The sequence below is a fragment of the Vulpes vulpes genome, chromosome 1 (genome assembly GCF_048418805.1).
Source record: "Vulpes vulpes isolate BD-2025 chromosome 1, VulVul3, whole genome shotgun sequence".
NCBI classification, from domain to species: Eukaryota; Metazoa; Chordata; class Mammalia; order Carnivora; family Canidae; genus Vulpes; species Vulpes vulpes.
In genome coordinates, this window is record NC_132780.1 from 72,396,350 (window position 1) to 72,407,589 (window position 11,240).

At 42.3% G+C, this 11,240-nt stretch overlaps 1 protein-coding gene across 2 annotated transcripts in view; it reads left to right on the top strand.

Moving 5' to 3' along the window:
• Nucleotides 1-8,693, top strand: part of SLC22A2 (solute carrier family 22 member 2) — a 31,151-nt gene extending 22,458 nt beyond the window's left edge. Inside the window, exons 11-12 of one of the 2 annotated variants that reach the window (XR_012003058.1) lie at nt 6,256-6,797; nt 7,141-8,693. Coding sequence is in view for 1 of the 2 variants with exons in the window: in XM_026018722.2 (XP_025874507.1) it covers nt 6,256-6,322 (67 nt within the window). In the remaining variant the exon portion in view is untranslated. Of the gene's footprint in view, nt 1-6,255 lie in introns of both variants that reach the window. The other variant, XM_026018722.2, reaches the window with a different exon arrangement.
• Nucleotides 8,694-11,240: the final 2,547 nt, after the last annotated feature.

Consider the following 11,240-nt stretch of genomic DNA (forward strand, 5'->3'; position numbering starts at 1 on the left):
TGCACATTTTGTTGTACTTTCTGAATTTTGGACCACCTGGACCTATTCAAAAATTAAACTTAAGAAAGTCTAGTAAAGAAAACATAGGGTACCCTGCCCTCAAGCTTCTTGATGCAATATGCTTAGATGCTTTTTAAATTCATTTTATACTCCAGTTCCAGCCCACGAGCACCATGAACTGAACTGAATTTTATCCTTTCTCCACAATGTTCACATTAACATACTCAGCACTGCAGCAGATGTGGCTGGGGAGGCATCACTGCGGTCTGAGGCTTTTTCTAGAGCGAGCTTGGAACTCAGTATTACGAGAGGCCTTTAGCTCAGCCAGAGGTCACACACTGGTGGCCCACAGGACATCAGGGCCTCAGGTGCTTTGCTTGACCCATGTGACATTTTTAAAGTGAGAAATTCCACATAAACTGGATTTCCAGGATCTGTTAAAGAAAAAAAAAATTCAAAAGATTTGGTAACGCCGCCCAGGCATTTTCTCTTGCTGGTGGTTTGTAGGAGCTGAGCGATGGCTCAGTGTTTTGAAGGACATGCCTGCTAGAGGGGGCCGCGGTGCACCATACCCCGATGTCTCATGCCTCGTACATTTATCTTTTCTGCCTGCTGCATATATTTGAGCTTGAGATTTTTGATCTAGGCCAACTGTCCCTCTGTATCCCTAGCTCAGTGAAGCTTCCCACGCACACGAGCCTCCGCTTAAAGACAGACTGTACCCCATTTACTGCCGCATCCCTAGGACTTAGCACAGTACCTGGCACACACAGAGCAGGTGTTCCCCAAATAGCTATAAAATAAATGCTGAGTTCCTTCTACAGCATGTCTAAAGGTGGGTCCTCCAGGCTTTGGCAGCCAGCTCCAGCCCTGGGAAGGCGGTAATGTGTGGTGGGGAGGAGCGTGGCCCATACAGTCTGATAGGCCAAGTCTTGACATTTCCCATCATGTGGCCTTGACTCACCTGAGCCTTGGTTTTTTCATCTATAAATGGGAACAACAATTTCTACTCACTGGATTTTTGTAATGAGATAAATGCATGTCAAGTGCCTGGCCCTTTGTAAATGTCCCATGGCCACCGGTATTATTCATAGAAGTTTTCACAGCTGTTCTGTAAAACAGGTAACTGTGTACCTAGACCAACCGATTGGAAATCAAATTTTAAAATATATTCTGAACAGTTTTGAGATAGGGAAGCACAGCTCGCTGATAGATACACACATGTCTACCTGTAAGAAGCTTCCTTCCCATCAGGCTGGCTCCAGAGACAAGGAGGTATCTCAAATCTCATTCCTGTTTGTTTGTTTGTTTGTTTTTTTCTCATTCCTGTTTTTCTGCATGCTTTCTGTTTGTGTGATCTACAAATACTTCTATGAAGACTTGGGCTTTTCTGCCATCTGTCTTCCATAACCCAGCTCACCTTGAAAGGGAAGCCAGGCCTCTGTGAGCTGGGGAAGGGGGGGGCTGTGGAGGAGAGCAGCAGATGAACCCCAGGGGGGCTTGCAAGGGGCCCACCCGGCAGGGAGGCGAGCAGGGGCAGCCCACGGGCACAGAGGTGTCCCTCGGAGAGCTGAGCCCGGCCGCGGCCCCCACACTGAGGCGGAGGCCAAAACCAGGGTGGGGCAGGTCTCCCCAAGTCCTCCGGCCCCCGAAGCCCGTCCTAGGTACGGACAGCCGCGGGGACTTCCCATGCACCCCTCACGTCCCCCTCCCGCCTGCTGCCTAAGATCCCTCGGAGCTCTCAGCTCCCGCCTCCGAAGCCCTTCTCATGGGCTGCTCGCCCCGTCCCGGGCGGCCCCTCCAACAGGTGCTAGTATTACTAGGCCCGGTGACAACCGAAAACAGGAAGGCAAGAGACATGAAAGAGTCACCGGGAGGCCAGTAAGTGACAAAGCCAAGCCAGTTCTGGAACCCAGGCGCTGGGGGCTGGGGACAGCATTAGGGGTCAGTTAGCGCTGCTGCTGCTGCTGCTGCTGCTGCTGCTGCTGTTGCTATGGTTACTGTGGTTGCTGCTGCTGCTGTTGCTATGGTTACTGTGGTTGCTGCTGCTGTTGCTATGGTTACTGTGGTTGCTGCTGCTGTTGCTATGGTTACCATGGTTGCTGCTGCTGTTGCCATTCTTGCTATTGTTGCTGCTGGTGTTACTGTAGCTGCTGCTGCTCCTGTTGTTGCTGTGCTGTCATTGCCGCTGCTGTTGCTGTCGTTGCTGCTGTTGTTCCTGCTGCTATTGTTGTTGCTGTCCTTACTGTCACTGCTGCTGCTATTGCTGTGATTACTATTGTTACTGTTGTTGCTGCTGTTGTTAACTGTTTCTGTTGCTGTGGTTCCTGTTGTTTTAAGTATTGTTGCTTGTTACTGCTGTTGTTGCTGTTGTTGCTGCTGTTACTATCATTACTATTGCTGTTGTTGTGGTTCCCATTGTGGTTGCTGTGGTTCCTCTTGTTGCTGTTGTTACTATTGCTGCTGTTGTTGCCATTGTTGCTGCTGCTGTTACTGTTGCTGCTCCTATTGTTGCTATGGTTACTATTGCTGCTGCTGCTGCTATTGCTGTGGTTACTATTATTGCTGTTGTTGTTGCTGTTGCTGCTGCTGCTGCTGCTACTCCTGTTGTTGCTGCTGTGGTTATTGTTATTGCTGTTGCTATTGTTGCTGTCATTGCTGCTGTTATTACTGTTGCTGCTGCTATTTTTCCTGCTGCTACCACTCCTGTTGTTTTTGAAGTCCTTACTGTCATTGTTGCTGCTGCTGTCGCTATGATTGCTATGGTTACTATTGCTGCTGTTGCTATGGTTGCTATCGTTGTTGCTGCTACTGTTACTATTGCTGCTGTTGTTGTTGTTCCTGTTGTTCCTATTGTTGCTGCTGCTGCTGTTGCTGTTGTTGCTATTGTTGCTGCTGTTTCTTGCTGCTACTGTTCCTGTTGTTGCTGTGGTTACTATGGTTACTATTGCTGCTGCTGCTGCTGCTGTTGTTGTTATTGTTGCTGTGGTTACTGTCATTGCCACTGCAGCTGTTGCTGTTGCTATGGTTGCTGTCATTGATGCTGTTGTTACTGTTGCTGCTGTGTTGTTCCTGCTGCTACCCCCCCATTGTTGTTGCTGTCTTTAGTGTCACTGCTGCTGCTGTTGCTGTGATTACTATTGTTGCTTCTGTGGTTCCCATTGTTGTGGTGGTGGTTACTGTTGTTGCTGCTGTTGCTGCCATTGTTACCATTATTGCTGCTGTTGTTGCTGCCATTACTATTGCTGCTGCTGTGGTTCCCATTGTTGTGGTGGTGATTGCTGTTGTTGCTATTGTTGTTGCCAATGTTATGATTGTTGCTGTTGTTGTCACTATTGTTGCTGCTGTTGTTGCTGCCATTACTATTGCTGCTTCTGTGGTTCCCATTGTTGTGGTGGTGATTGCTATTGTTGCTGTTAATATTGCCATTGTCACTATTGTTGCTGCTGCTGTTGTCACTGTTACTATTGTTGCTGCTGTTGTTGCTGCCATTGCTATTGCTGCTGCTGTGGTTCCCATTGTTGTGGTGGCAGTTACTGTTGTTGCTGTTGTTGTTGCCATTGTTACTATTGTTGCTGCTGTTGTTGCTGCCATTACTATTGCTGCTTCTGTGGTTCCCATTGTTGTGGTGGTGATTGCTGTTGTTGCTGTTAATATTGCCATTGTCACTATTGTTGCTACTGCTGTTGTCACTGTTACTATTGTTGCTGCTGTTGTCGCTGCCATTACTATTGCTGCTTCTGTGGTTCCCATTGTTGTTGTGGCCGTTACTGTTGTTGCTGTTGTTGTTGCCATTGTTACTATTGTTGCTGCTATTGTTGCTGCCATTACTATTCCTGCTTCTGTGGTTCTTATTGTTGTGGTGGTGGTTACTGTTGTTGCTGCTGTTGCTGCCATTGTTACCATTATTGCTGCTGTTGTTGCTGCCATTGCTATTGCTGCTGCTGTGGTTCCCATTGTTCTGGTGGTGATTACTGTTGTTGCTATTGTTGCCAATGTTATGATTGTTGCTGTTGTTGTCACTATTGTTGCTGCTATTGTTGCTGCCATTACTATTGCTGCTTCTGTGGTTCCCATTGTTGTGGTGGTGGTTACTGTTGTTGCTGCTAATATTGCCATTGTTACTATTGTTGCTGCTGTTTTTGTCACTTTTACTATTGTTGCTGCTATTGTTGCTGCCATTACTATTGCTGCTTCTGTGGTTCCCATTGTTGTGGTGGTAGTTACTGTTGTTGCTGCTAATATTGCCATTGTCACTATTGTTGCTGCTGTTGTCACTATTGTTGCTGCTGTTGTTGCTGCCATTACTATTGCTGCTGCTGTGGTTCCCATTGTTGTTGTTGTGGTTACTGTTGTTGCTGTTGTTGTTGTCACTGTTACTATTGTTGCTGCTGTTGTTGCTGCCATTACTATTGCTGCTGCTGTGGTTCCCATTGTTGTTGTGGTGGTTACTGTTGTTGCTGTTGTTGTTGTCACTGTTACTATTGTTGCTGCTGTTGTTGCTGCCATTACTATTGCTGCTGCTGTGGTTCCCATTGTTGTGGTGGTTACTGTTGTTGCTGTTGTTGTTGTCACTGTTACTATTGTTGCTGCTGTTGTTGCTGCCATTACTATTGCTGCTGCTGTGGTTCCCATTGTTGTGGTGGTGATTGCTGTTGTTGCTGCTAATATTGCCATTGTCACTATTGTTGCTGCTGCTGTTGTCACTGTTACTATTGTTGCTGCTGTTGTTGCTGCCATTGCTATTGCTGCTGCTGTGGTTCCCATTGTTGTGGTGATGGTTACTGTTGTTGCTGTTGTTGTCATTGTTACTATTGTTGGTGCTGTTTTTGTCACTTTTACTATTGTTGCTGCTGTTGTTGCTGCCATTACTATTGCTGCTCTTGTGGTTCCCATTGTTGTGGTGATTACTGTTCTTGCTATTGTTGTTGCCATTGTTATGCTTGTTGCTGTTGTTGTCACTGTTACTATTGTTGCTGCTGTTGTTGCTGTCATTACTATTGCTGTTGCTGTGGTTCCCATTGTTGTGGTGGTGGTTACTGTTGTTGCTGTTGGTATCATTGTTACTATTGTTGCTGCTGTTTTTGTCACTGTTACTATTGCTGCTGTTGTTGCTGCCATTACTATTGCTGTTGCTGTGGTTCCCATTGCTGTGGTGGTGGTTACTGTTGTTGCTGTTGGTATCATTGTTACTATTGTTGCTGCTGTTTTTGTCACTGTTACTATTGCTGCTGTTGTTGCTGCCATTACTATTGCTGTTGCTGTGGTTCCCATTGCTGTGGTGGTGGTTACTGTTGTTGCTGTTGTTGCTGTTGTTGTTGCCATTGTTACTATTATTGCTGTTGTTGTCACTGTTACTATTGTTGCTACTCTTGTCACTGTTGTTACTATTGCTGTTGCTGGTGTTCCTGTAGCTGCTGGTGTTCCTAATGTTATTCTTATTTCTGTTGTTGCTGCTGTTGCTTCTGCTATTACTGTTGTTGGCATAGAGACCCTGGGAGCACAGCTGGCTTCTTTGGGCTCCTACGTCTGGAGCCAGAGACAACCCCAGCACTGCCAGGGGATTCGAGTGGGCTCCTGCTGCACTCCCCATCTCAGCCTGGCCCAGAAGCTGAGGCAAGACTAAGGACCCCCAGGTGGGGAAAATTCTGTGAGGAGCTGGAGGGTGCAGGGGCAGCTCTCTTCCAGATTTCAATATTAATATCAGGCAGAGCATGTTCAGAGGGTATGTCCGGGAACAGCAGGATGAAGAAAGCAACATTTCTACAATGAGTATCAGCAACTTTCTGGTATTTGTAAAGATAAGATGATTGAGAAAATTTGCAATTTGATTTTTCACTTGCCCAAGCGTAAAAAGTAAATACACTTTGGTAAAAATAATTTCTTAACTTGTATTTGCAAGAACTGATGATAACAATGTCTAGATCTTGCAATCATCATTTTAACCAATATAAGATTAAATGTAGTCATTACCCACATCCTCTATTACATAGAAAAGTGAACACTTTAAATAAGGAACATAGGCCAGTCCCATCCCCAGAAGAGCATTTCTGGAACAACTCCATCACATTAGTTAATCACCAAGCTCTGTCAATATTCTTTTTAGGAATTGCCACTTCGAATCCACTGCAAGACTGAACCTGGACAAAGCTTACATTCATTTGTTGTTCCATTTATTTCTTACCCACTTTATTTTGGTTTTCAGCCTCCTCACAATTTCTTTATCTCCTCTCCATGTTTTTTTTATCACTGCAGACCAAGAAAAAATAAAGAAAAGATGATTTACCTCCAAGTCAAGAAACTAGACATTCCCTTAAACTAAGAAGAGAGACCACTCTTGCCATCGCCTTGCTATGATGATACAAGTCCAAACCAGAGATTTCTCCATCCACCACAAAGCCTGTGTAATTCAATCTTACTCCCCTTTGAACCTATTAACTTGGACCTATAGCCAAATGGAGTTTGTTGTCCTATGTGTAGACCCAGGGGACCAGATCCTACCAAGCTCCACCAACTTACTCCATTCCCAGCATTCCTAGGACAGTGCTGTTGGTGTGCTGGGAATTGTTTTCATCTTTGTATTTCTGTATTTCTTTATTTCTTTCTCCACAATGATATCAAACCAAAATACATAGGGGAATTGTGGGCCAGGGAAACAGAATGGAAAAGATCTGAACAACAGTTAAGTGGGAGCAGAGAGCTTTCTTTCTTTCTTTTTTTTTTTTCAAGATTTTATTTATTTATTCATGAGATACCCAGAGAGAGAGAGACAGAGACACAGGCAGAGGAAGAAGCAGGCTCCCTGCAGGGAGTCTGATGTGGGATTCGATCCCAGGATTCCAGAATCATGCCCTGGGCTGAAGACAGGCGCTAAACTGCTGAGCCACCCAGGCATCCTGAGAACCTATTTTCTTAAGGAAATAATACATTTAAACAATATCAAGTTGTCTGGAATGTATGTCAGTGCCATGTGTGAAAAAATTTTAAATACATTAATTATTATCTGGGTTAAACTTTAAAGGAGCCTAAGATAAAAGAATCAGAAATACAACTTGAAGGTTGCATGTGGCTCAGTTGTTTGAGAGTCTGCCTTCAGCTCAGATCATGATCTCAGGGTCCCAGGATAGAGCTCCACATCAGACTCCCTGCTCAGCAGGGAACCTGCTTTTCCCTCTTCTTCTGCCTCCTGCTCTGCCTACTTATGCATTCTCTTGCTCTTGCTCTTAAATAAATAAATAAATAAATAAATAAATAAAATCTTTATTAAAAAAATACTCCTTGAGTAATCACTAAATCTTCTTAGCCTGGATTGAATACAAATGTGTGCTTTCTACAAAAAAATCTTGAGAAGAGTTTGATAAAGAACAGTATTGATGTTGGCTTATTAAACCAAAAGTGTAATATTTCACTGATAAAAATTGCTCTAAATCTGTGGTTTAAAAATTATATTAATATTTTACCAAGGTAATATAGTAAATAAATTTTTAGAATCTAAATACTTCAAGGCTTATCATGAAAAAAAATTTCTTATCCCACTCCACTTCTATCAATGCCTCTGGAATAATTTTCAACTTTTTTAGCTGGGGTGCTTCCCCTTACGATTTATCTTTCTATATCTAAATAACATTGTATGGATATCTCTTGGGTTTTTTAGTTTTAAATAGTACATTACCTATTGACTTATTGATATAAAATATGAAGATTTAGCTCTTCAATCTCTCCTCATCCCAACACACAATTTTTCTCTTCAACTCTGTGTTATCACATTGTTATTCAATCAAATAGTTGACATTGGCATCGTTATGACTCTGTAACTATTATCAACAGCTCAGCCACAGAGTGTTCTGTGATCATCACACTTCTACTCTTTCACACCATTTTGTTCCTCTTGAGCCTTGGTTTTTATTGCTTGTTTTCTATATACTCACCATTCCTTTTCCCCCCAACTCTCTGATAAAATAGTAAGTCTGTCAGTGCATTCAAACACAGCTCCTTCTTCCAGAGAGCCCTCCCACCTGGAGCCTGCTGCCCTCCTGGTCCAGTGCAGCCTGGCTGACATGAAGGCCTATTGCACAGCTGTTGCCCTGGATTCTCCTTTCCCCCATTCCTGAGCATTCCCAGTGCCTCTTCCTTGTGTATGGGGTTCCTCCTAGATCTGAAGTGCCTCCTAGCTCTAGTTCCTCATTCTTGGTTTTCTCCCGCATTTTGAAGAAGCACATCTCCCAGGATTGTCCTAAGAGCACATACTTGTCCTTCTAAATTCTCTTCTGTAACATCAGGAGTTGAAACTAGCAAACTACACATTCCTGGCCCTCTGCCACCTGGCTTCTTACACGGCTCTACCGATGAGTAGCATTGGCCAGATCGGAAGATAGGAACAAGAGAGAAGTATCTTTCCCCTGTATCATGAAGGTGTCTTGGACAGCTACAGTAACAGCTGCTGAATCAAAGGAATGGAGGCTCCCGGTCATGGCTTGATGGCACTGGTGCTGTTTTAACAGCAGTAGCAGCAGCCATAAGAAGTGCCTTATTGACTTCATAGCAAGAACAGGATCCCAGGCCCTAGTCAGAAGCAATTGCTGTTTCCTGGTCTTATGTAAACACCCTCTTCTCCCTTGAGCATACCTTTCTCCCTTTTGCTCAATAATTTTGTAAACAAGTGCCTGTATTAAATTGCCTCTCTTTGAAGTACCTATAGTGGTTTCTGTTTGGCTGATTCAATGTGAATTAATATTCAGGTTAATTAATAACTAATATTAATGTTAATATTAATTGGGATCATGAGTAGACCACCTCCAGGAAATAGATGCCCAAATAGGAAAATCTGCAGTTTGTTAAATGATGTGATTGGGATTGAACACATTGATGGCATTGTTGTCAGGGAAAAGTGAGATACTGATAGTATCTATGACATTCAGACACAAAACAGTTACTTAAATTTAAGCTTTGACTACCTGAAATGAAGAACTAATTTAAAGCACAAGTTTGGGAGGCCAAGGAACTGTTGAATTTGAACACTGCCATGGAAACTATGGCCACAGAATCTCTGGGGTAGAGCTGATTGCTTCTGACTCCACTGGAGAAATTACAAAAAGATAATAAAAACTTTAGGCTTTCAAATGTCACATTGAGGCATGACCAGAGAAATTGAGAGCTCCTTATAATGGCCCTAAAAGACCTTCTTGAGTTTTGTGGAGGCAGGGCTGATACCACTGAAAAGCAGATTCAAAATTTGAACCTATGGGTTAAGAATTATATCATGGATTAAATTCTCAGCCTAGCCACACCTCTTAAATATAAATTATAGAATGGATGGGAAGGTGTGGGCTCCTGAGAAATGAAATGGACACTGTAAGTGGACTCAAACAAATCTGAAAATCTTGAACCCCCAATTCCCCTGAACATCTTTGGCCAAAAGAAGCAGCCCCTTTCTTCCTTTTTGGAAAACAAAAACACATTCCCTTGCTTGAAGAGTTTTCATGGCCTCCTCTTACACAGTTACCTTAAGAGGGGATGATAGGACTCCTTAAGACCCCCCCACTTCCTCATGTTTGCCCAGATATGCCTAGAGTAGACTCCAGCACATCTCAAGGAGAGAAGTAAGAAGTTTGTTTGAGGATGATATAGCTTACACATGAAAAGACTTTCAAGATTTTGTAACATATTGAAAAATCTGGGGAGTAATTTAGGAATCAATTGTAATGACTCTAGGCCCACGAGAATAAAACAATGTTGGATCAGGTCCAATTTGTTGAGATGAGTGCTCTAATCCAAGATTGCAGTTTTGTTTTTTTTTTTAAGATTTTATTTATTTATTTATTTGTTTATTTATTTATTCATGAGAGACACACAGAGAGAGGCAGAGACATAGGCAGAGGGAGAAGTAGGCTCCCTGCAGGGAGCCTATTGCAGGACATGATCCCAGGACCCTGGGATCACAACCTAAGCCAAAGGCAGATGCTCAGCCATTGAGCCACCCAGGTGCCCCCCAAGATTCCAGATTTAACATGCCAAGTGAAACACCTGGCATTAGTTCCAGTAGTTTGCAGACCAGAAACATAGAAAAGATATAAGGAAATATTTCCATAATTCAAAATAAGGAGGACTTCTTAAGCAAAAATAAAGTCTAAAAGACATAAAGTTTGATCTATGTGACTATGCAAAACAAGACTAAACTAAATGATGCTAGCCATGAAACACGCACACACATACACACACACAACAAAAACAAAGTCAATAAATGAGTGATAGATTTGGGGAAATATTTGCAACATATAAAAAATTTCCAAAGGGTTAATATCCAAAAGAGATAAAAAGCTACTAAAACTCAATAAGAAAAAGACACTAAAAGAGAAAAATAATGGTCTAGGAATACAAATAGTTATTTACAGAAGATTAAAATGGTTAATTAAGTTATAAAGAAAAATGTGCAGCCTCATTGTTAATCAGGGAAATATAAATATCAATAAAATATGCTGCACTGAGATTAATCAATACAATTCATAAAAATTAATAAAGTCAATATCAAGTATGGATGCGGTTATGAAGAAAGTTATGCCTTGCTGGCAGGAGTATTGATTGATACATTCTTTAGGAAGGCAATTTGGTAGTCTCCACAAATATCAGAAATGTGTGTCTTTGAGAAGCACAAATGTGTACACAGAAGCATCTCAGAAATACTTATTTCATCTCTTCATGAGGACAATGAAAATTGGAAATAACCAAAATCTTTAAATGTGAGGAAAGCTTAAATAAACGATGATATATCTACTCACCAGTTAAAAAGGAATGAAAACAATTTGTCGCCACTCCATAGAAAGACCCCCCACATCAAAGGACTTTTGGGCTAATAATGTAGGAGTAATGGATGTACACTTAACTAATGACCAAGGGGGAGAACTCTAGGACTGGTTGGCAAGGAAGAAAATATTTTAGATTTTTCTTTAATTCTTGCACTTTTATGTTTTCTTGTGAATGTTCATGGCATGTGTTCACGCTACTTTTTAAAATAAATGATTGACTCTGGAAAATGCTTTGATACTTTCTTAAAAAGCTAAGTATGCAATCACCCTATGACCCAGTGATTGCACTCCTGGGCATTTATCTCAGAGGTAGGAAAATATATGTCCACCAAAATCTTATACACAATTGTTCCAAAATCTGTTAACAACCAAAACAATCCTCAATGAGTGAATAGTTAAACAAACTGTTGTATATCCATACTGAGGAATACTCCTTAG